General features: G+C 46.0%; 1 protein-coding gene across 2 annotated transcripts; it reads left to right on the top strand.

Moving 5' to 3' along the window:
• The first annotated feature begins 1,027 nt into the window (after positions 1-1,027).
• ulk2 (unc-51 like autophagy activating kinase 2) lies at positions 1,028-22,858 on the top strand. Of its 2 annotated transcripts, none has more exons than XM_029517288.1 (27): positions 1,028-1,805; positions 4,301-4,393; positions 4,527-4,568; positions 10,070-10,102; positions 10,511-10,547; positions 11,809-11,982; positions 12,311-12,384; positions 12,507-12,608; positions 12,687-12,745; positions 12,885-12,967; positions 13,067-13,117; positions 13,206-13,294; positions 13,729-13,897; positions 14,374-14,431; positions 16,727-16,876; positions 17,459-17,604; positions 17,673-17,753; positions 17,858-18,120; positions 18,195-18,373; positions 18,687-18,796; positions 18,877-19,014; positions 19,103-19,344; positions 19,452-19,630; positions 19,795-19,913; positions 19,990-20,147; positions 20,271-20,406; positions 20,687-22,858. In XM_029517288.1, the coding sequence occupies exons 1-27, from the start codon at positions 1,716-1,718 to the stop codon at positions 20,749-20,751; spliced, it is 3,120 nt and encodes a 1,039-aa protein (XP_029373148.1). In that variant the 5' UTR covers positions 1,028-1,715; the 3' UTR covers positions 20,752-22,858. The 2 variants fall into 2 exon arrangements, with proteins under 2 accessions (XP_029373148.1, XP_029373149.1); XM_029517289.1 differs by having other exon boundaries at positions 4,304-4,393.
• The last annotated feature ends 728 nt before the right edge of the window (positions 22,859-23,586 follow it).

Consider the following 23,586-nt stretch of genomic DNA (forward strand, 5'->3'; position numbering starts at 1 on the left):
CCGAAGGAGGTCCTGGTCCTGGTCCTGGTGCAGAGAGGCCTTCAGCCTGGACAACCCTAACCCTACCAGAGGGGAAGTACTGCAGCGGCTGTAGGAAGAAATGTCTGAAAATGGTCTGTGTGTCTTATTCACAGTGGTACAGTGTGATGTTCACCCAGCAGCTCCTTCTGGCAGACAGCCGTTAGGTTGTTGTTGTGTTGTTGTGTTGTCTTCACACAGCATCTTTGTGATTCCTGTCTTGTATCTGCTGTATCTTCATCAGCTTGTGATGTTTTTAACCAGTAGGAGGCATCAGATCTAAAGAGCGAACACACAAACTGCAGTCCAACAATAAACTCTCCTACAATTTACACTTTATCAGCATTGTTTGGCCACAGCTGAATATTGTGATAACATACACACCGTCTGTGATTAAATAATTTATATATTTTTATTTTCAGGTTCCTGCTGCTTTTCATCAACTCCTGGAGCTTCAGTCAAAAACCTCTGGACATCCAACAAACACATGAGCATATTTTAAACTGTATGCTCAGCTTTCAATACAAAGGACAAAAACAAGACACACCTGCAAATAATTACATAAAGACATACATTCAAAATAAACAAATGCACTGATGCATAAATAAATAACCCTGGTCCTTCTGTCACTTTCAGAGTTTATTCATTTTGTTTTTTTAATGATCCACCTTGTGCCTTTAACGTCTGACAACTTTCTACCTATGCATCGATTACGAATTGAAAAGGGTTTTATTAGTAATTATTATTCTCCTACTATTAATTATTAAATTCTTAAAAGCATCAGTAAATAGATATTTGATACAGAAATACTTAGAATGAATAAATAAATGTAGAAATACTTTAATAATAAATAATGTGAATCTGATATTTTATTCCTCATTAATGATTTCTCCTCCTGCAGGCGGACTAACTGCTGCTGCGGAAGGAGCGGACTACAGCCGTGCCAGGCGGAGGGATCGTGTTTAAAAACGGCTCGGAGTGCGCGTTCTCGTTATTGTTCCCGCGAGCAGCCAGAGGAGCTGCTTGGTGATGACGTCACAGACCGGGCTGACATCACGGCAGAACCGGCGGTGTTAACGGGCTAACGTTCAGCGGAACTCGGGGATTACGGCGGACAGCTGACCCAGTCCGACCGAGGACCGGACCAGGACCGGCCGCAGCCCGGTGTTGGATGCTAACGCTGACGGGTGTGAACGGGAGCGGGTTGAATCCGGTACCACCGGACCGGGCCTCGATCTTGTCGGTAACATGTCGGCGGCCGGAGGCGGCCATGGCTCCGGGACCAGCCCCGCGGATCAGCCCCGGTCCGCCTGACGGAGAGTCGGTGTCTGCAGCCGCTCCGGGTTTCTGGTCCGGTCCAGAAGGCTCGGCATCATGTAGACCGTCCCTCCGAGCTGGTTCGGTGACCGGGGACACACAGTGTTCGTGAGGCGGGACTGCGGCTCTCCGACCGGGACGGCCGGACAGCCCGGCCCGCTTCAGCTCAGCTCTGACGTTACAAACATCCCGACACACACTCGACACCTGAACGCACCATGTGCCCACAGCATCTCCGCTCGATGCGTTAAAGTCCGTCAGGAAAATACAGCTGCAGCGCACAGAGCAGCATCATCGGTGGATTATTTGTTTCCGGGGAGGAGACGGCGGTCAGGCCGAGCAGCAGAGCCCAGACCCGGCTGGACCAGCGGCACAGCACGATGGAGACGGTGGGGGACTTTGAGTACAGCAGGAAAGACCTGGTCGGTCATGGAGCGTTTGCTGTGGTGTTCAAAGGGAGACACAGGAAGGTAATATCGGCTCATGTTTTCCTCCTCAGCAGCTCCATCTGAAAATCTGGGTCAGTGCAGAATGCAGAATGCAGTCCTGCAGCCCCAGGTGTTTCTCTTTCTGTCTGGATGCAGCTGATGTTGTGCAGCAATGCTGTAACAGCTGATTGATTGTTATCAAACCTGCATGGCGTCGGTTGTATAAGTGTGTTTATGGGTTTGGTTCATTCATGAATGGGATGAGTCAGGCAGCATTGAATGACTTGCTGACGTACTGGGGGGGGGGGCTGTTTTAAGGATACAGGTCTTATGTAACAGCTGCACCAACATCATCCACTCATTCAGTCCGAGCCCTGAACATTTTTGTCCTTCATCTAATACTCAGAAATTCAGTAAATCCATTAGATGAGGTGTGTTTCTGTCGGGACACCAAGATAGTCAGTTTGTGTTTGTTTGTGTGACTGAATGAAAGTCACATCAGAGCCCCCCCACCCCCATCAACAGCTTCTGTCTGTAAATGAAAACAACGCCTGCTAGCCACATCCATGCGTTCCTCAGATATTAAAACTCACTTGGCATGTGATCGATATTGAAGTCTGATCATCCGATGCCATTTAGCCTATTTATAGAATTATTTCCACCCGGGAGGTGCAGGAAGGCTGGAGCCACCTGCAGCTCCTGTTTCACTGTCATATCAGGTTTTTGTGGGCGGCAGGACAATCAGCTAATTGTTTTAGAAGTTACGTTTCATATTTAACACCACCGAACAGAAAAGAAAGCCTACTAGTTCAAATTAAATAATTCACTTCGCAAATTGTGTGGATCCATCAGGAGATTTGAGGAGTGTCCGTGTGAAAGACAGAATGAGTCATGGTCAACTGACCCAGATCATCACATCACTCCAGCAGCTCGTTCACTAGTCAGACGGTCTCTGGTTCGATCCCTGGCTCCTCCCACCTACATATTTGCTTAGTGTATGAGTTACTCCTTATCCATCCATCCTCGTCCTCCATCTTTGATTAGTGATGTCTTGAGTCATGTCTCTGCATTGGACACTCCTATTGGCTCTGGTAGGTGATGTCACAGCCAATCAGAGTGTCTTATTCTGTGTTAAACCTTTCTTTGGCTATTCTGCTTTACACAGTTTTTATCAGGAAAAGAAGGAAACATTCAGAGTGTGTTTTTAGTTAGTTCTCGTTTTCTGAGCTTCTCTCCCTGATAAGCAGATTCATTTGTGTTTAGGTCTGTCACAGTCACAGCAGATGCTAATCTCTCTGTAGCTCACACTCCTGTAATCAGCTGTGATTCATTAATGGGATCATCCTTTATTCTGGAAAATGAGTGTCAGGGCACCAGCGGAGCCATCTTGTTGGTCTGATAGTGCCCCCCCATCCCCCTTTACATGACAGTCCAATCGGGGTCACTTATTCTTTGTTGACTCCGTTTCTGGGTGAAGAGTCGCCTGCTCTGTCACACTTGGCCGAACAGATCGTCAGTGAGCTGGTGATGGACAGTTAGCTGTGTCATCCTCAGAACAAGAACATCTCGTATTAACCCAGATCCATTTGGAGAGCCTGTCCTTTTATACCCAGAATTCCTTCCTTTCCTTCCTGTCTAACTGACAATGTCGACTTCAGGGGTCACACTGTCTGTGTTTGTGTCCTCAAGGGCAGAGAAGCCGTCCAACTCTGCTGGCTTGATTTCTGTTTCCTCAGTCTCTTTGCATGTCCTCAGGCTGTGCAGCTCACGTGAGCTCCAGCAGTCTTTTTATACCCCTTGCAGGAGCTCATCGGGAAATATTATATCAGTGCCCCCCCCCCTTTGGCTTTTAGTGTAAATGGGTTGGCTGCTGTTGGAGCTGCCATCCGGGTGCCTCATCATTCAGCACAGAATAAACTCAACTGACCCAGCGTTACAGGGACGGCTACAGTTTCCTTCATCTTTCCAGACATCCCTCACAGTGATGCTTACAGTGCAGTTAATGAGACTCACACACACACACACACACTCATATATATATGTATATATTGTCCTTGTCACATTGTATAAATCTCAGCTGGTCTAAGTATTGGGGTTCACGCCCATTGGCTGAGAAAGACCAAGTGCATGTGTGATGAATCACTAAAATCAGACTTTCAGATGGCTTTCATTTAAATCAAATTGTTTCATAATTCTATTCAATAAAAACGTATTCAGCCGAAAACTGATCGTCAGCTTTTATTTTGACAGTTTGTGTTTCGACCTCAAGGTTTAAAAAAACAAAATGTCTCACATGGATGTAAGTAGAAGCTACAATTTACATAAACCCTGAAGGCCTCATGTTCTGCAGTGACAGTGTCTTTATGGGAGGTGTAAAAGGGTTTATTCCAATATGAGGGCCCTTCCCCACTTGGGGAATCCTCACGTTTATCCTGTTTAGCTCTCGTACCTCATATTTAATAATCGTACCTGCAGATGAAGCAGACGGCGGTCTTCACTGTTGACTGTATCTGAACCTTCTGCCCTGTTCTCCACAGAAGACCGACTGGGAGGTGGCCATCAAGTGCATCAACAAGAAGAACCTGTCCAAGTCCCAGATCCTACTGGGAAAGGAAATCAAAATCCTGAAGGTGAGCACCATCCCTCTCTGTCTCTGACTCCCCTCCTTAATGACTGACCCTGTGAGGGGGGTGTCATCTCTGAAGGAAGTGAGCCATCGCCTGCTGTCCTGAATAAATGCTTCTTGTTTCTGTTTGAACTCAGGAGCTGCAGCATGAAAACATCGTGGCACTTTATGATGTGCAGGTAAATCTTTATAAATCTTTGCTAAGGTAAAATGGTTGGATGATTGATGATCTGCTCTGCTGCTTTAATAAAATGTTGAGCCAGTTCTTGTGGGCCGTGATTTCTCAAAACAGACTCCATCAAAATACTGAGCTGGAACTGAAACTGCACTTTTCTTGCATTTCTAAGAATAGACTTTACAAGATGACGTCACTCGGACCAAACAGTTGCGATGCTGTGAGTGTTGGAAGGGAGGATCTGGTGGATCAGGGTGCACAGATGCATTACACTGGTCAATGCTCTGATGTTAAATCACTTAAATAAATCAAACCAAAGAAGTGTTTTGGAATTGAATGCTCCCAGAGGCAGAATATGAGCACATACTTCTCAGAGCTTCCTGTTGTTGCTGGTATTTGATGTTGTTCTGTTCTCTGTACTCAGTTGGGGTGGCTTGTTTCTGACTGACGGTGTGCGTTCTGAGAGGCTGCGTTTATGTGGTTGTTTGCAGCCACACAGTAGAAGCAGATGTTGGTGTTTGTGCTGAGCAAGGACTGACTTCATGTCTCAGCGGAGTCTGATCCAGTCTTCAAGCTGCTTTTCAGTTCTGTTCACCAGCAGACTTAAGGGCTGTGTCACCTGGTCCTGAACTGGATTTGCAAAGGCAGGACGGAGGCAGAAAGTGTTAAAGTGATGATGCAGCACTTCCCACATAGTCCTGCTACTTCCTGTGTTTGCGTAAGTCCTCCTACAAGGACCAGTCCACTCGTCTCCTATTCCCTCCATCAATCCTGCTGATGTAATAACCTGATCCAGAAGAGTCCAATCTGGACTCAGTGAGCAGGGCAGCGTTTCCAAATGTGTTAGAGCTGATCTTTATGTCTATACTCAACACAATTTGCTGAAAACTCAAAGAAAAGTGACATTTATTTATATAGAGGGACACTTTCTGCACACACAAGCAACAATCTTCACATCTTCTTCTTCGGCTGATCATGTTTTGCTGTTGGAAGTGTTAACTGCTGTTAATAACTGTTTACTCAACACAACAGGAAACGTAACCGGGGCTGTTGGTGTGACTGTCCAGTCTTGTCTGGCCTCTATTTTTAATTAGAAAATACAGAGATCTCCACGTGTGACTGCCAGGTGACTTTGATTTTCCAAGAACTGACTAGACAGTCAGTCCAGTTTAATAACTGAGCATCTGTGTGTTAACCCTCTCTATACAGCTGGTCTTCAGAGCTCTTATTCCTCCTTTTGGCTCTTCCTGTTTCCTCCTCAAACAGAATCAGCTGATCTGGATCAGTCTGACTCTCTGACTCTTTCTGTGTGTTTATCCGTCCATTCTCATCCTCCATCTTTGATAGTGACGTTTAGAGTCACGTCTCTACATCGGACGCTCCAATTGGCTCTGGTGGGTGATGTCACAGCCAATCAGAGAGTCTCTGGATCAGTCCTGTATGTTTGAGTTTATTTTGTTGACAGTCAGATATTTGGAGCTGATTTTTCATCATTACTGCTCCAAAGAACTCCTGATCAGATAAAGACAGAAACTTCAGATCAGCTGTAGAATGACCCAAACACACGAGAGGAACTTTTCTTTGGAAAAGAAGGAAACATTCAGAGTCTGACGGAAACAGTTGAAGCTGAGCTGATTTTAAATATGTGGAGACATTTTTAAAAATAACTTTATAAAGAAAAATACAAAGACATGAAAAAGCAGAAAAGCCTTAATGTAGCTCTAAGATTTAAAGCAGTTATAAAGGGAACAGTTGTCTGTGTTGTAAAGAGTTTAATTAAAAACAGTGGAAAGACATTCAGACTCTGATCTGGTGTGAGTCTGCAGATGTTCCTCCCTCAGCCAGCAGGTAGTTTACCTATTTGAAGCCTGATAATAATGACCTTTCTGATGTGAGTGTTGGAGACACTGAGGGTGGATACTGATACTCACCTGCATCAGGTGTTGACTGATTTCATGTCTGGCTCATAAAGGGTGAGACCTTTTAATAAGAGGGTTGATACGGAGGGTCGTCTCTGGGTCACATACTGACACAACCACCTCCGCTTTAGTGTCAAGTCAACGTCAAAGGCCCTTGTTTGAACACACACCAGGAATTTTTCCTCCTGTTTCTTTAACAGCAATGTAATCTCAAAAATGCCCATTTATATTCACCATGAAAACCGAGAACAATTCATGTTAACTCGAAGACAGCTGTGTTATTGCATATAATGATCTAAAGGGACAACTGTCAACAACTGTTTTTTTTTTTTTTTTTTTTTTTTTGGACAATTTGTAGAAAAGCAAACAAAAAAACCCAAAATTTTTCTCATACCATGAGATTAATGATCATTTCTTTTTAAATCCACAATTCTCCTTTTTTTTTTTATTTCATAACTTATCATTTTTAATTTTTCATGAAACAGTTTATTCTCTGTTTGTGTTCAGTTGGCTGTGAAATTGGGAAGTTGTTAATGTGGGAATACAATCTCCTGAGTCATAATGTGGGTGTTACACGCTTAAATAAAATCCAACACACCTTCTGTTATCTCTGCTGCCAGTTCATGAGGTGAAGCTGAAGAGAGAGAACAGACTGACACAGGACACCTTATAATTATCTCCATCTACCTCACGCTGCTGCAGCTTGTTTAACATTAACGGCGCTCAGCCTCGTGCTGAAGACCGTCATTAAGCTCCCACAAAACTTCAGCGCTGCGACTCAGGCGCCGCCTGTCACTCCCGCCTCCAGCTCTGCAGGATTTAATCGATGCACTCGTCTATTCTGAGCAGCAGGTAGTTCACTGCTGATTCACAACCTGCATTCATAAAGACTGGAGGAGCTATAAAATAACCACACACTTCAGCTTGTTCAAAGGTTCATGTCATTGGATGGGAAACACTGCATGAAGTAATTTAACCAAACTAAATATAATTTTCCAATAATTATACTGAACACCGTTGAACATGTTGAAGTTTGAACTGTTGAACAAAGTGGTGAGAGTGCAGCTGGGTGCGAAAATTGTAGTAAACAAATCAAATGTACAAAAGGACATAAGTAGATCTATTTCCTCAGTTTCCTCCACACACACACACAATGAAAGGCTCAAAATCTTTATTCAGAAACAGAGCCTTAAAACCAGTCGTCAGGACTTCCTCAACTTTGTGATGTCACAACATAGCAGTTAGTGTGTTCAACGGTGCTCCTAAGTCCCTCCCCACGAACGTTCCTGATTGGCTGACTGACCTGTTGTTTATCGACTTCTGCAGTGAAGCCTGAGAGAAGACGATTTTCGATTTCGTAAAGATGCATATCTGTTTTCTTCTGGACATCGACCCTCTGACCATGATCATTCATGTAATCTGAAATTATCATCTGCCAGATGTTGCTAATTGTCCCTTTAGATCATTATATGTAATAACAACAACACAAGCATCTTTGAGTTGTAACAGGAAGTATTTGTTATTGGTTTTCTTGGTGAATACAAACAGGAACATTAGAGTTGGTGTTAAAGATAAACAGGAGGAATAATTCTCAGGAACACTGTGTTCCCTCTGCGAGCCCCCAGCTCTGTGTGTGTGTGTGTGTGTGTCTGTCCTAATTACACAAGGTATAGGTATGACATGTCAGGCTGAGAGGAGGTGCTTCATGTTCATACTTTCAAGAGCTGAATGAGTTTTCCTAGAAAAAGCTGCGGTTTGACTCTCGCTGGCCTCCGTCCACATTCCTTCACACAGCTTTGCTTTCCAAACATTTCAGCTCAGAGAGAAAGAGTGATTGCTCATAAGGCACAGTGGGAACATGAACCTGGTGCGTTACATGTTTGATCCCCTCAGCTCACGTGTCTGCTAAACCTGATGACATCATGATTCTATAACTGAGTTCAAGTGAAAGAGTATTAAAGCTGCAGCTTCACTTACACAGATAACACACAGTCTGTGTGTTATGAGGCCATATCAGCAAATCTGTCCCCTGACGAATTGTACACCTGCAAAATAATCAACATCCCTCTGTACTCAAGACTGAGTCACTGAAAACAAGCAGCCCGACCTTTTGTCCTCGGCACATGATCATTGTTTACATGTTGTGTGTCACAGTCATGTGTTGGAGTGTGTTGCTCTCAAACAGACTGCAGTTTACACAGAACAGTCTGGATTATGTTTATTGCTTGGGTGACAAAAGTGTCAGCTCTCCACAAATACACACCCCCCTTCCCAGAGCAGACACTCACACACACACAAACATACACATCCCCATCCCCCATATTGTTACATAAGTGTGAGCTCCTGGAGTTGGAGAGTGACGCAAAAACTGAACGATGAACCAGACACTGTTGTTGTGGTTCACATGCTGACTCCTGGCACCATTGAGTGTGTTTGTTTTTGTGCTACCTTGTGTAGTGTTGTTCCATTTCACGAACCCTCTTGTGTGGCTTAAGATTTAGTCTATAAACACCACAACAGAGTGACAGAGGTTCATTGTTTTGCTGTCGTTTCAGTGCCCAACTGCATGTCAAACAGTTACAGTGAACTCCTAAACCCTAAACCCTAGACATTTGTGTTCTGTGATTGGATGATAATGTGTCTCTCTCTTCCTGGTCTCACTACTCTCCCCCTCCCCCACTCCGCGCCAGACTGCAGGAAACATCCTGATTACGTAACTCCCCCGCCCCCCCCAGATCAGATACTGGTTGCCCATCCCCCACCACCACCTGCCCCAGTTGGAAGTCCCAGTACAGGATTGGAAAAGGCTGAGCTGCTTCACTAACCAACCAGACGAGCCCATGATCATGATGCCCAATGAGGGAGCGAATGTGGGGTCGACATCATTGTTTCTGTCTATCTAGACTCGAACACAACCTGCAGTTTTCAAAATAAAATGTCCAGACTCCATCCCTGCAGTTTTCAAAATAAAATGTCCAGACTCCATCCCTGCAGTATTTAAAATAGAATATTTAGAATTTAACACATGAACCGCTCCTTCTGGTCCACGTTGGTGTCTTTTATACAGAGTCCCTGTCCTGTCTACGAGGCTCAAAAGGGCTTTTATTTGAAAAGGGCTCGAGCCTCAGAGAAATAGTGGGTTACTTTGATTTTTGTTGCCAGTCAGTGACTGAATCTTCAGTGACTCTGAGAGAAAAATCCGGTTGTTAAACTGAAACTGCAGGATGTTCAGGGCACAGCTGATCAAAATAAATTTAATTTTTTTTTTAAACCACAGACACAGAACCTGTTGTCAGATGATGTGGAAACATGAGCCTGCTGTGTGTAGAATAGCTAACATAGTGATGGCAATCATCACTGATTTAGTGGCATGAACGCTTTCTTGCTCTTTTATTTCTTTCACATTGAACTTTAGCTCAGTCTGCAGCTTTAATTCTCTCACGTGGAGCAGATAACTGATTTAACTCCAGCCAACAAGTTCTGGTCCATGTTCATGTGGGGGGGGTTGCTTATGTGTGAGGTGATGCTGACAGCTGCCTCGGGATAAACAGATTCTCTAACTGATTCTGTGTCTGCTCTGTTCCAGGAAACACCCAACTCTGTTTTCCTGGTGATGGAGGTGAGTCATGAAACTGAGCTGTCAGTTCTGTTTCTTTGGATAATTGGACATAATTAAGTAAATTAGTTTCTTTACCAAGTGATGACAATGTGTTAAACATCTTACACAATTACACTGAAAGGTTGCCCCACACCCCACATCCTTTTGTGTTTGGTGACGCCCTCCCCACCAGTGTCGCCCCACCTTTCTCCACTTGTAACACAATTTGGCTTCAGGGAGGAAAACAAACAAATTCAAATTCAAGTTACTCACTTAAAACAGAAAACTGTTTTGATGCCTCCATCTTCACAACTGACTGAGTTAATGAGCCTGCTTACACAGATACTCATGAACTCATTGAATCATGCTCTTGTCTGTTGATGAGTGTGGATCTAACTGCTCCAATTGTTTGTGTCTCCACACACACAGTACTGTAACGGAGGAGATCTTGCCGACTACCTCCAAGGTGAGCATTACACTAATCTGTGACGCTAATCACATGCAGACAAACTCATGCTGCAGCTGCTGTGATGGTGCGTTAAGGGTGGTTAGTTTGAAGAATAATGTAACTCTTTATTGTGTGCGTGTGTGTGTGTGTGTGTGTCTCCATGTTTTCCATGTGGGGGATGTGTATGTGTGGGAAACACAGCAGCTTTGTACAAAGAGTCCCTTCTCTAGTTCAGAGTCAGTCAGCACACTGTTTATCACTGTGATAGTTAATGACAAAGGTCAGTTTAACATGAAGTGGTGCATGATGGGAAATTCAGTCCCAGAAAATTAAACCCTAACCCTAACACAAATCAAATGAGTCCTCCTCTCTGCCTTTGTTTGGTTTATTAGCTTATCTAAACTCTCTCACATGGTGCTGATTGTGTTGCTGCCTCAACACTGTGCTTTTACATAAAACTCCTGTCCTACATGTGCACATATGGGTCATGGTCAGGGCGATCTGAGGGAGGACCTCAGTGACACAGCCGATTATGAACCCAGAACAGAGTGTATTAGTGATCAGCTGGTTCTCCATCCTGACCTTTAATCTCAGAGGTCGTGTTGTTATCAGAGGAGAGCTGAACAACCACTTTTCATTACTTTTCACTACGTAAGAGGTCCTTCTGCTGGTCTTTATAAAACCTCTGTGGTGGGCTGAGAGCGGCTCACCCTCAAATCCCAGATTAATGTTGATAAGCTGCTGGTTTGATCTGTATCCTGTAAACACAAAGGAGAGGGGGGAAGATTAGGTTCATTTCACTCTTTAACTCAGGATTATTATTCTGCTGATTATCATCTCTAATCAAGAGAAGTTAACAAAGAAGCAAGAGCATAAAAGGTTTTCATTAAAGCCACCATGATGTCACCTGTCGGACTGGAGTTGCTGTTTAAACCTCCACTTTGTAATTTATCAGTCATCCAACTTTGGTTTTGAAACCAGTAATCAGGATAGAAACCAGTACCTGGACTCTCTCACACAGTCACACAGTAGCCCCGCCACCGAACCCCTCCCCTCCCTCTAAATGGAACATCATTTAAAAAATCAACATCATGTATTTCAGACTGAGACCGTAAACTGATCAGGAAAACGTTTACTGAGGAGGAGGAGGGGTATTTTCCCATAGACTTCAATACAGTCTGACTTCTCTCTACAATCAGCGTACTCTGCTCTTACAGACAGGAAGCTGGCGTCTCACTTTTGATTTGTTACTGATGGATTTTATCTGCTCTTCCTGTAGCGAAGGGAACTCTGAGGGAAGAGACTCTGAAGGTTTTCCTGCAGCAGATTGCTGCTGCCATGCGAATCCTCAACAGCAAAGGAATCATCCACCGGGACCTGAAGCCCCAGAACATCCTGCTGTCGTACTCGGGTCGCAAGAAGTCCAACATCAGTGGCATCCGCATCAAAATAGGTAAAAGAACCAGATTGAAAAGGTCAAACGGAAAGGAGGTCATTTGTCATAATCATTATGGAGCTCAGATTTCTACATTCAAATATAAATATGAAGACAGGGAAGCCCCTGTTACGTTAGCTGAGGACATGCTGGTTGTGAAACTTGATTGGTGCCTCAGAGACTCTGAGGTGATGGATCAGCTCCCTGCAGGTCGTAGCTGAGACATGTGGAGCAGAATAAACTGTCCCCACTCAGGACATCTTGTTCTGGAGGGTTGTGATTAAAATGAGTCTGGCCACACTGTTGGTGGTGATAACAAGCTGACTGCTGTGTTTCCATCCCACAGCTGACTTTGGCTTCGCCCGGTACCTGCAGAGCAACATGATGGCTGCCACACTATGTGGGTCCCCCATGTACATGGTCAGTGTCTAAAATAACAGCAGATTTCAGCCATCTTTAAATTCACCCCTCAGCCTTCTCAGCAGTTTTCTGCATTACACTGAAGCCCATGTGGCTGTGACTTGTGACCTCTTTGCCCTTAGGCACCGGAGGTCATCATGTCCCAGAACTACGACGCCAAGGCTGACCTGTGGAGCATCGGGACAGTCATCTACCAGTGTCTGGTCGGGAAGCCGCCATTCCAGGTTAATGCTGTGCTCCACAAACCATTGATGAGTGTGTTTCTAGATGTGTGTGTCTAATCTCTGGACTCATCTTTCCAGGCCAACAGTCCTCAAGACCTGAGAATGTTCTATGAGAAGAATAAGAACTTACAACCAATGTGAGTCACCATGAGTCAGCCATGACGCATCAAATTTATCATGATTGGTTGAAGTTTTAAATCAGAGCCTTGAACAGACATTTAGATCAGGGTCCTCAGAGAATCAGGACATTGACATTCACATGTTCTCATTTCCCAGCATCCCAAGGGAGACTTCCCCGCAGCTCAGTGACCTCCTGCTGGGGCTGCTGCAGAGAAATCAGAAAGACCGGATGGACTTTGGTGAGTGCTGACATCACAGTGACATCACAATGCATGTTGTTTTTCCATGTATCCTGAAGTCTGTGAGTAAAATCTCTCTCTCTCTCTCTTTCTCTGCAGACACATTTTTCAGCCACCCGTTCCTGGAGCCATCATCCACCATTAAAAAATGTGAGATCACTTCCTGATCAGGAAACGTTGATTCTGCTCGTTGTCAGTCTGAACCTGACAACATGATTGTTGTGTTTCTCGTCCTCAGCGTGTCCGGTGCCGGTGCCCAGCGCCTCCAACACAGTGACGGATTGTTCCTGTGGCAGCTCCCCATGTATCCGATACAACTCACCCCCTGTGAGTTTCTGTGACGCCAAACACTCATTCAGGGTTCATCTTTCTCATTTTCCTCTTGCAAAGTCAAACTAAATAATAAAATATATATATGGAAAATATAAATATATGACACATAAGTATATACTTGGGCCTGGCTCAATCGGGAGCTTATTTCAAAGAAATTATTTTGGTAAAAAATGTCTAATGGTAATAAAACATGAATCCACTGCTTCACACAGACTGATGTCCAGGCAGGGAAAATTAACTGAACCTGTTTCCTGCAGCCTGATCTTCCTCCACAGACACACAGCTCATCTCAGAGCAGGGAGGATCCATTTCCCACGATGCCAGTGTTTTTCTGTAACCATTTGATGACATCAGTTTGACATTCAGCTCTGCTGTCTGATCGTATAAATCAGGAACTACAGCTCCTCCCTCTCCTCCCTCTATCTCAGTCTCTCCCCGACATGCAGACTCTGGCAGAGGACGGCCTGTCGTCCCCTCCACTCGGCCCGCCCAACTTCCTGCAGCTGTCCAAAGAGTCGGCAGGAAGCACCAGCAGCAAGAACTCGTCCTGCGACACTGACGACTTTGTCCTGGTGCCTCACATCTCCACCGACAGCTGTGAGTGCTGATACACTCAGGTGTTCTTCCCTGTCGGTCCCTGACATGGACCAGTGTCTCAGTCTCAGGGATGTTGGCTTCCTTTAAGGCCCTTAGACTTCTCCAGGCCAGGAAATGAAGATGGTCAGTAATCTTCTCAGTTGGACAAATGGGCAGAAGTCACGCGACATCATACATCTATGTTGAAACTCCATCGATACGAATGTGTTCACTAATGGGTTTGCGCATTTAAATTAATAATTTTTCTGCTGTTCTGCTTTTTAACTCTGTCTTATGACAGCTGTGTGTTTCTGAACCACAATGAGCAACATCTGCTCTGCGTGAGCTGCATGATGAATAGACAACATGTCAGACACATTTACTATGTGACACAGACACACACAGCTGGCCCTTCACTCAGACAAAGGACTAAGTGTGTATGTTCTGGTTGTGAGACCTGCTCCACCTTCATCATTTTCTGTCCTTCATTCCTTCAGATGACCAGCCAATGGGAGCAGGCCGCCGACTGTCCAGTGAGTTCCTGATGTGTGGAGGGTGAGTACTCTGCCTCTATTGGGGGCTGACAGCCCCTGTTGGACCAAATCTGTAGGGGAGTCTCAGTTTGGGATATAGTATTGTAGCATTGAACTAATGTGAGAAGTTCTGTGGAGGATTCAGTTTCACATCTCTAGTTTTTCCCGCCGTTACACCTTCATTGTACAATGCAGCTCCTGCTGCCTAGCAACGCTGACAACACCACATAATCAAAATCATCAAAAAGAGTCGTCTCTGTCAGCCATTTTTATTATCAATGTGCTGAATCATGGGATATGTTTGGACTGTGGAGGATCCACCTGTTGGAGCCTCTGCGATGGCCAGACTTACACATGAAGGAGCGCTTTGAAATGCGACAGTTGGCCAATGTGACACCATATTGTTGTTTATTACCCAAATGGCTGATTAAATTGGGCTGTTTAAAGGTGAGAAGTCTGTTTTTCTGATGTTGGCACCTTAAATTTTTCATATGTGAGGTCAAAGTGTGTAAAGCTTCTGTGGATGATGTCATTGAGTCTGACTGATGCTCGGTCACTGCCTTTATGTGTTTTCATGTCAGTAAGACACACACACACACACACACACACACACACCTCTGTCCCCTGTCTGAATTAGCCTCTGAGCCAACAACAACAGGGAGGTGCTGAGCTAAATAAAGCTGCTGACCCACCGGCCTCAGGATAAGAATAGGCTCTCACACTTCGCCAACACACTGACTGTTATTATGGAGCTTCGGCTTCACAGATGAAAACATGTTCCTCTTCCTGCTCTGGTTGAAACCCCATCAGCACTTCCCTCATACTCCTATAATACCTATAAATCAGATCTTTTGCATCTCACAGAAAGATTAAAACCATGAGCTGGTCAGTATCTCAGTACTCTGACCTGAGCTGAACTGCACTGAGTTTTTGGTTTTTGGTTCTTAAAACCTTAACATATCAACACTAACATACACAACAGAAACACAACAAGTTCAAATACAAACCTTTAATTTAAACTGTGGTCCTTCAATTCTTTAAATATGAACTAAATGCTTCATTTACAAAACTGACTTTTTTCAGCAGCAAAATGAGACATAATCGGGGAAAAGATATTTTTCTTTAATTCCTGAAATATCTTGATACCAGGTCTGTTTTTATTCATTTTATGACCTGATTAGCACTAAAGTTGCTGTTCTACTTCTAGGCAGCTTGACATTTGCTGTTTTGTGTAAATTCTGTTCGTTACAGTATTTTTTGTAAACAACTCTGGTCACCATGGTGAAGCCACCACTTGAGCTCGTGTCCATGTGTATGTTCGATGTACAGGGACAGATCAGATCTAACTGTCACTGTCTTCTCATGAGTAAACAGCCTGAAGCTGTACCGTCCTTTTTTTCCCCCCTTTGTTTCTGTTCTGCCCCCCCAACCACCCACCCCGTTCCTCCGGTCTGCTGCTCACTTATTCATTACAGGAGTTCTGTTTCACAGGGGGTGGACTCATCAAAAGAAAATTCTAAAAAGACAAAAACTGAAATTGGACCTGATTAAATGTTGAAACAGTGGCTGTTGGGGAAAAATCAGGTCTGTGAGTTTCTCTTTGTCAGTTTGCCTCTAAGAGGCAGCATCTCCTCTCTCCATGTGAAGCCTCTTTGTGATCAATAGTTCTTCTTCCTGCCCATTAGGACGACGCTGCTCATTCAGGTTTCTGGATCAGGATCTGGATCTGGATCCGGTTCTTTGTCTGGACTTGTCTCAGTCTCACGTGTCCTCTCTCCCTCACTAGCTGTACATCGTTACATAATACTGGTTTCTAACTGGTGCTGTTCTAACTGCCACTTCCCCCTCCCTCCTAACTCTATATGTAGCATATATTGGGGGTGGGGGGAATCTGTGACTCTGTCATGACTTTATGTTCCAGAACATTTTGTCTCCTCTGGAATAACAAAAGAATGTAAATCAGCTTCCTGAGCTCTGTACACACTGAGCACGGACTAACACGTGCCATTGGCTGGCCCCGCCTCCAGCCCTGCCCCCAGCAGGGTAAGCTCGAAGTCGATTGGTCCTCCCTTTGTGTTTACATGAAACGCCGGCCCCCCCTTTTTTTTCTCCTACTGACTGAGCAGCCAGACTTAGCTTTAGTTCCTGAACTCGCTCGTGCTCTGAGGTAAACAAAGGAATCAGACTCCACATTCAGATCCTGATCCCAGACACCCCCCCCCACTTGACCTGGACAGCCTGAAGATGTTCTGCAGAGATGGACGGATCAGCCTCGGGTGGACAGGCTAACTCTCCTCTCCTTGCTCGTCCCTTTCAGGCAGCCGCAGTCCGTGCCGGGACAAACCCCCATGGTGTCCCCACGGGCAGAGACCACCCCCATCCCCGTCCCCACCCAGGTCCGCAACTACCAGCGAATCAAGCAAAACCTCTCCAGCAGCCCGACCACCACGCTCTACAGCTCCCCCAGGTAAGAGCTGTCTGCTGTCAGGGAAGTCCAGGTGAAGGTGATGAAAGGACAGGAAGTCATTTCATCAGCTAAAGTTACATCAGACACACACACACTGCCCCGATCTGGTGTTGGGAGGATTTGATATGAAGACAAGGTGGTGGTGGTGGTGGGGGGGTGGGGGGGTTTGAACAGGTTACTGTGGACATTAATCAGCTGGTTTATGTTGTTAATGTGCGTGTTGTGTTGACTACAGCTGTGCCCTTTGTTTTTTTTTTTATGTTGGTGAAAATCAGGATCAGTTTAGTTCAGTACAGAACTACAGAACAGTAAGCCTTTTTTAACAGGAATTTTTTGTGTCTTCCATTTTGTGGGTTTATTTTGACGGGATAGTATAGATACAGGAAATGGGACAAAGATTGTGGGGGGGGGATACCTGCATCAGGCCAACATGGGGTTGTGATGATGACCTGCCACAGACGTCATGACGTTTTACAACCCCTGACTTTTCCATTTTCCTTTTTTGTCATGATGGAAGATGGACGGGTTGATTTATTCCATTTAGTCTTTTTTGTGCGCTCAGTAACTGAATTTGTTTTCCAGGTCTGGCACTGTGAGGCGCTCTAACACCAGCCCTATGGGGTTTCCCAAAGTGGGCTCAGGATCCCCCATCTCTGCTGACATCCCTCAGACGGTTGGCCGGCGTCTGTCCACCGGCAGCTCCCGGCCCTATTCCCCCTCCCCCCTCGGTAAGGACGAGACATGACATGTCTTTTACAGACTGTTGACTGATGCTGATGATGATTGTGTGTTGCAGTGGGGACCATCCCGGAGCAGCTGGGTCACTGCTGCTGTCACCAGCAGAGCCACGAGCCCCGCAGCCGGAGCTCCTCAGGAGGTCAGTTCACAGCTGAACTACACCTGGTTGCCACGGTAACACTAACATTAATGTCTAAACAACACCAGCAGGAACTAATTTCAGACTGTGGAATCGCCCTTCAGGTTCCCCCGTCCCATCCTCTCAGCTCCTGGGGGCTCGGCTCCACAGCGCCCCCACCCTGACTGAGGTTTACCAGACCAGGCAGAAGCTTCACAAGCAGTTGTCGGACCCCGTCCAGCCTTCATCCTCCTGCAGTCACTCCCCTCAGCTCGGCCGACCTGCCAACCTCGGCTCCTCCCCCACCAAGCTGCTGGGGTCCTCCCCCCGGACATCTGACTGGCTGCAGAAGTCCCCGCTGCCCACCATCATCGGCTCCCCCACCAAAGTGAGTGGCACTTAGTCATTCTACTGTTGCTCTCCAGACAGTCCCGTCACTAAACTCAAATTATTTCCTGTCAGATCACTTCGGCACCGTTTAAGATCCCCAAGACGCAGGCGTCCTGTAACCTGATGGCGCTGGCTGACAGCCCTGTGCCCACCAAGACGCTGGCAGATGTTCGGGATGTGTGCGCTCACCATTGCAGCCCGTATGCCGGTGGGCGTCCAGCGGCCCCCGAGGCCAGTCGCACCTTTGGGAGGTAAGACTATGAACCGGATCGTCTGTCTGAAATGTGACACATGATGTTTATCAACCAGAACCAGATCTGATCAGACTCTTCAATTTAATAAGAATTTACAGTAAAATTAGTCTATTAATGAGAAGGAGAAGGATGGAAGCCCAGAAGGCTCATACAGTCTGATGTACATGAGAAAATAATATATATGAAACATTCACATTAATATATTGATATATATGTAACACATTAATTTAATATTAGTTTTATAAATGTCCAGAAATAGATGTCGCTGGTCACCATGTGACATCAGGTTTTTTCTTGTTTGGCCCCTCAGATCTGTGAGCACAGGTCGTTTGTCCGAACAGCCAATCAGAATCACTCTGGGTGGTCAGGCCTATCAGGGCAGCACAGACAGCCTGAACACGGAACGGCCCATGGACACGGGTAAGAGCACGCCATCGATCAGCTCATCATGTGGCCTCAGGTTGGCTGGTTCAGATTATCATTAACACTTTTTGCTGCAGCCCCTGCTGGACCTGTTGGGCTGCCTCAGGGGGCGTCAGCGAGTCCCCGCACTGTTCTCTTCACTGTGGGTTCACCGCCCAACAGCAGCACCCCCCCAACCTGCAGCCACCCGTGCACCCGGCCTCGCACCACCTCAGGTGAGCGTGAGCAGTCAGATGCAGGAAGATGGGGTGGGGTCAGTGTCGGTGTCACAGGTTTGATAACAGCTCTGTCTCTGTGGCTCAGTGGGTTCCAACAGCTCGGCTGGCTCACTGTGCTCCACCAGTGGGCGCAACTACGTGGGGTCTCCCCCAGGAATGGCCATGGGCTCCTCACCCCCAGGGGGTTTTGGCGGTGGACAGCTGGTCCCGGGGGCAGATGGGGCACCCAGCAGCCTGCGCTACGTCCCCTACGGCACCTCCCCTCCGAGCCTTGAAGGATTCATCACCTTCGAGGCGCCTGAGCTGCCAGAGGAAACGCTCATGGAGGTAGAGTCACATGGTTCAATCTCATTGTGTCGTGGCATTGTTTCTTTTTGTGTGTGTGTTTTGTTTTTGTTTTTGTTTTTTTTTAACCTGAACTGACTCCGTTGCAGCGGGAACACACCGACACACTGATGCACCTGCGCATGATGCTGTCCTTCACTGACTGCGTCCTGGAGATGGCAGCAGTTCGAGCCAGTGGGACAGAGCTTGGGGCCTCGGCGGCGTCGCTCTACCCACCCCAGGACAGCGTGGTCGTGGACCAGATAAGCCAGCTCAGCAAAGAGTGGGGGTAAGGAGCTCAGAGGGATTGTGTGTGTGTGTGTGTGTGTGTGTATGTGTGTGTGTGTGTGTGTGTGTGTGTGTGTGTGTGTGTGTGTGTGTGTGTGTGTGTGTGTGTGTGTGTGTGTGTGTGTGCGCACACTGTGCCCACTGTGCCTGTGCTGCCCCCTACAGGCAGGTGGAGCAGCTGGTTCTCTACATGAAGGCGGCCCAGCTGTTGGCCTCCTCCCTCCACCTCGCCAAGGCTGAGATCAAAGCTGCCAAGCTCAACCCATCTACCGCCGTCAAACAGGGTGAGCCACATCACTGGGACCGAGGAGGTAAACAGTCTGTTAGTGATAAAGACTAAACTCCTCCTCTTCCTCTCAGTGGTGAAGAATCTGAATGAACGATACAAAAGCTGCATCTCTCTGTGCCGACGGCTGACCGACAAACTCAACCACTTCTTCTCCGACAAGCAGCGATTTGTGGACGAGATCAACAGCGTCACCGCGGAGAAGCTCATTTACAGCCACGCTGTGGAGATGGTGAGCCTCACAACAGACACGCAAACACCTTCAAAGCTCAGAGACTAGATGGTTCTAGATTCTCATCACATGTTGCTGTCCTGATGTGGTGTGTGTGTTATTTGTGTTGTTTTTGTTGTGTAGGTTCAGTCAGCAGCTCTGGATGAGATGTTCAAACAGACTGAGGACATCGCCTACCGGTACAGTAAAGCTGCCATGCTGCTGGACGGTCTGTCCAAGATCCTCCAGGACCCGACGGATGTGGAGAACGTGGTCAAATGTGAGAGCACAATTCCTGTTTGTAGCTTCACACTAATTCTTCTGGAGCGATGACCTGGAGATCAGACATGATGCACTGAGCAAACTGTCCTCCGTTGTCTGTTGTTGTCCGTCTCTGTCCAAAAGGGTTTGTGTTGCTGCTGCGCCTTCAATCGGAGTACATTTTTCCATTCTAATGAAAAGCGGGGAAAGTGAGCAGAGTCTGAATGTTCCTGTTTGAGCTGCAGTCGGCTGTTTCTTATCCATTGACTCTTGTGTGTTTTTGTGCCCTTTCCCTGCAGACAAGGCGAGCGTGGACCGCAGGATCTCAGCCCTCTGCTACTGCACAGTCACACTGTACGAGTAGACAGTCACGGACAGGCCCGGACGCCATCACAGGGACCACGTCCTCAGACTGTTGCCTGCCGTTTCCCTCTGTAGCAGTTCGAGCACTTTCCATCTGTATTTATCATCGTTTTTATTTCCTGCATCACACACAGATGCAAAAAGTCACAACCAAAGACGGACCCACAGACTGAAGGCTGAAAATAGATGTGGACCGGATTCATGCACTTTCACGTGCATTCCTTTTTGTATGGGTTATGAACCAATGTTCCTCCATGATTTTAGAGTATTGTTTGTTTTTTACCAGAGGAGGAGACGAGTGAACTGAGACTCCAGCCGTCCATCTACTTTAAAATATGGTGTATGATGATATCAGCAATTATTTACTCTGTTTAAGTTGTTCTTATTTATTGGTCCAGAAGAACAAGGATGTTTGAGTCTCCTGCTGGTCATGATAACCTGAAGTATTGGAGCTGAGGAGGAAGACCAGGAAGAATGAAGGGACGCTCACTGAAACAGAAACACAAAAACAGCCACAAGAGCAAACCGGCCTGTACAGGTTCTTCATTTTCATGTGTTGTCCGCTCAAGCACTTTACAGCAGGCTGAGAAATGTGAAGGAGGAAGGGGGTCGAGGGGGTGGGGGGGTGGGAGGGGGGGTCACCTTCAACACTCAGCTGCTTAATGTTCCCAATCAGCAAGTTCCCTGCATACATTTCCCATAAGGCAGAGTGAGCAGGGGAAAGTCAGGAAATGAAATGGATGCCCACTGAGGAGCTTAGACCCAGTTCAAAGTCCACATTCTGCAGGATCTGGTCTGCCATAGAGACCGTCATAGACCATGAAGGCTTAACTGAAGTGACAGGGCCTGGCCCATGCTAGTGTCAGAGGGCAGCTCCTGTTGCTTAGCAACCCAAAATCTTAAAGGTCTGCCAGAACAATCAGCTGTTGGAGCTGTCGTGGTCCAGCACCAGGACTCATCTGAACCGGGACACCGCTAAAGATACCTGATAATATCATCAAAGTCGCCCCAGCTCACATGAACCAGTGTTATGCTCAAGGATATTTGGTGGACTGTCCCTTTTAATTCCAGCCGCATCAGTTGGAGCTGAAGCCTTTCTGCTCTTAAATGTCCCATGATCGTGTTGCATATTGAATGCAGCACAGCCCAACTGTCCCTGCTTCTTCTTCTCTGTAGAAGTCAGACCACACACAGTGGCCGGTTGAGAACGACGGGGGGTGTCACATGGTCTGTAGGTCCCATCACCTGGGCAGGTGTTCACCTCAAACTGATCACTCAAATAACCATTTTGGTTTTATTGAATAACTACAGCTTTCTAAGTTCAGTTGTTTCTGTAGCTGTTTTTTAACAGAACTTGATGTGTGCAGACTTGTATATATTTGTATGTTCATGCCAGAATTCATGCTCATGTTTTTGGGACTGCGAGTGTGCGTGTGTTCATGATTTGAGTTTTGGGGGTCGTTGCGAGCACAAATCTTTATATGTACATAGATGAATTTGATACATTTTCTTCAGGCCTGCTGAGGCTCCGTCAGGAAGCTGTCGCAGCAGTTTGAGTCAAATAAAAAATCTGTGGCAGCTCTGAGAACTTTCTACCAGGACTGTTCGTGGTCCAGATCAACACCCTTTTGTTCAGTTTTTCTGACATCAGTGATGACGTCTGATTTTCTGCTCCTTTCCCAAAATGCAGTGACTTGACTTGTCACAATCTGCACTGCCCAACCCCCCAGTCTGTCTGCTGTCCCCCCAACGCTCTATGTACTGTATGCACGTAAGAGTGTGTGTGTGTATATATACGAACACATATATATGTATATACACACATACACATGCACTTGCCAGGTGTGCATTAAGGCCAGTGGAGTACAGTGAAGGTAGAAAGGAGGTGCCTTCTTCTTGTTAACCAGACAGACCTGCTCCTGTGTACAGGTGTGAATACGTTCTTTCTCCGTGTGAAAAGGTAAACTGGTTCCCAGTGGACTCTGGGTCGGGTCTTGGGACGTACTGTTGTTTTTTTTCTACACATATCTGGCTCTTGGTTTCCGTCAGCCACGTGAAGCCTTTCAATGCACAGACTGAAGAGCGAGATTAAAGCTGAGAGAAACCCACTGGAGTCTGTGTTCTGCATTGCTGTAACTGAAGACAGACTGGTCTTAGGTAAAGCATGGGTACCCAGTCTGTATATTAGAACCCGTAGAACCCATAGAGTCTTGAATGTACCATATCCTGTTGTTCCTCCAGCTTGACCTGAATGCATCTTGAAGAACCCTCACTGTCAGTCACAACCCTGAAAATGCAACTTTCCAAGCAACAAATTTTTCAAAGAGAAATGTCAATGTTCTCCTTGTGTCTCACCGATGGGTCTCTGTTCTTTATGGAACTCAAATAATCTTTGTTATTAAAAGGATGAAAAAGGAAGACATGCTGCTGTGTGTCAGCATTTTTCTTTTGTCTGCACATTTACCAGAAAATTTATTCCATGATTAACTGACAGTTATGCTGAATGATAATGGTAAAAGTAACAACCTATATTTGTAAAGTAGCTTTATAGAAGAAATTAGGCTCAAAGTAGTTCACATCAAAGCAATAATCTGCTTTGCATATGCATTCTAGTTTTGTGGAAAAGTGTAAAATTACTGGAATCATCCGAAGCTGAAAGGATCTTCAACTCTGAGACAGACCGGAGTCATGGGACGGATATTTTATCAGGTGAGCTTCACTGAATAAGTAATTAATAACTAATGTGAGGCAGAGAAGTAAAACAATGTGTTTACTCAATAGGACTCGTTAAATGTTATTCATTAGAACCTAACTTTATTGGTTCTTTAGGACAAAC

The sequence above is a fragment of the Echeneis naucrates genome, chromosome 13 (genome assembly GCF_900963305.1).
Source record: "Echeneis naucrates chromosome 13, fEcheNa1.1, whole genome shotgun sequence".
NCBI classification, from domain to species: Eukaryota; Metazoa; Chordata; class Actinopteri; order Carangiformes; family Echeneidae; genus Echeneis; species Echeneis naucrates.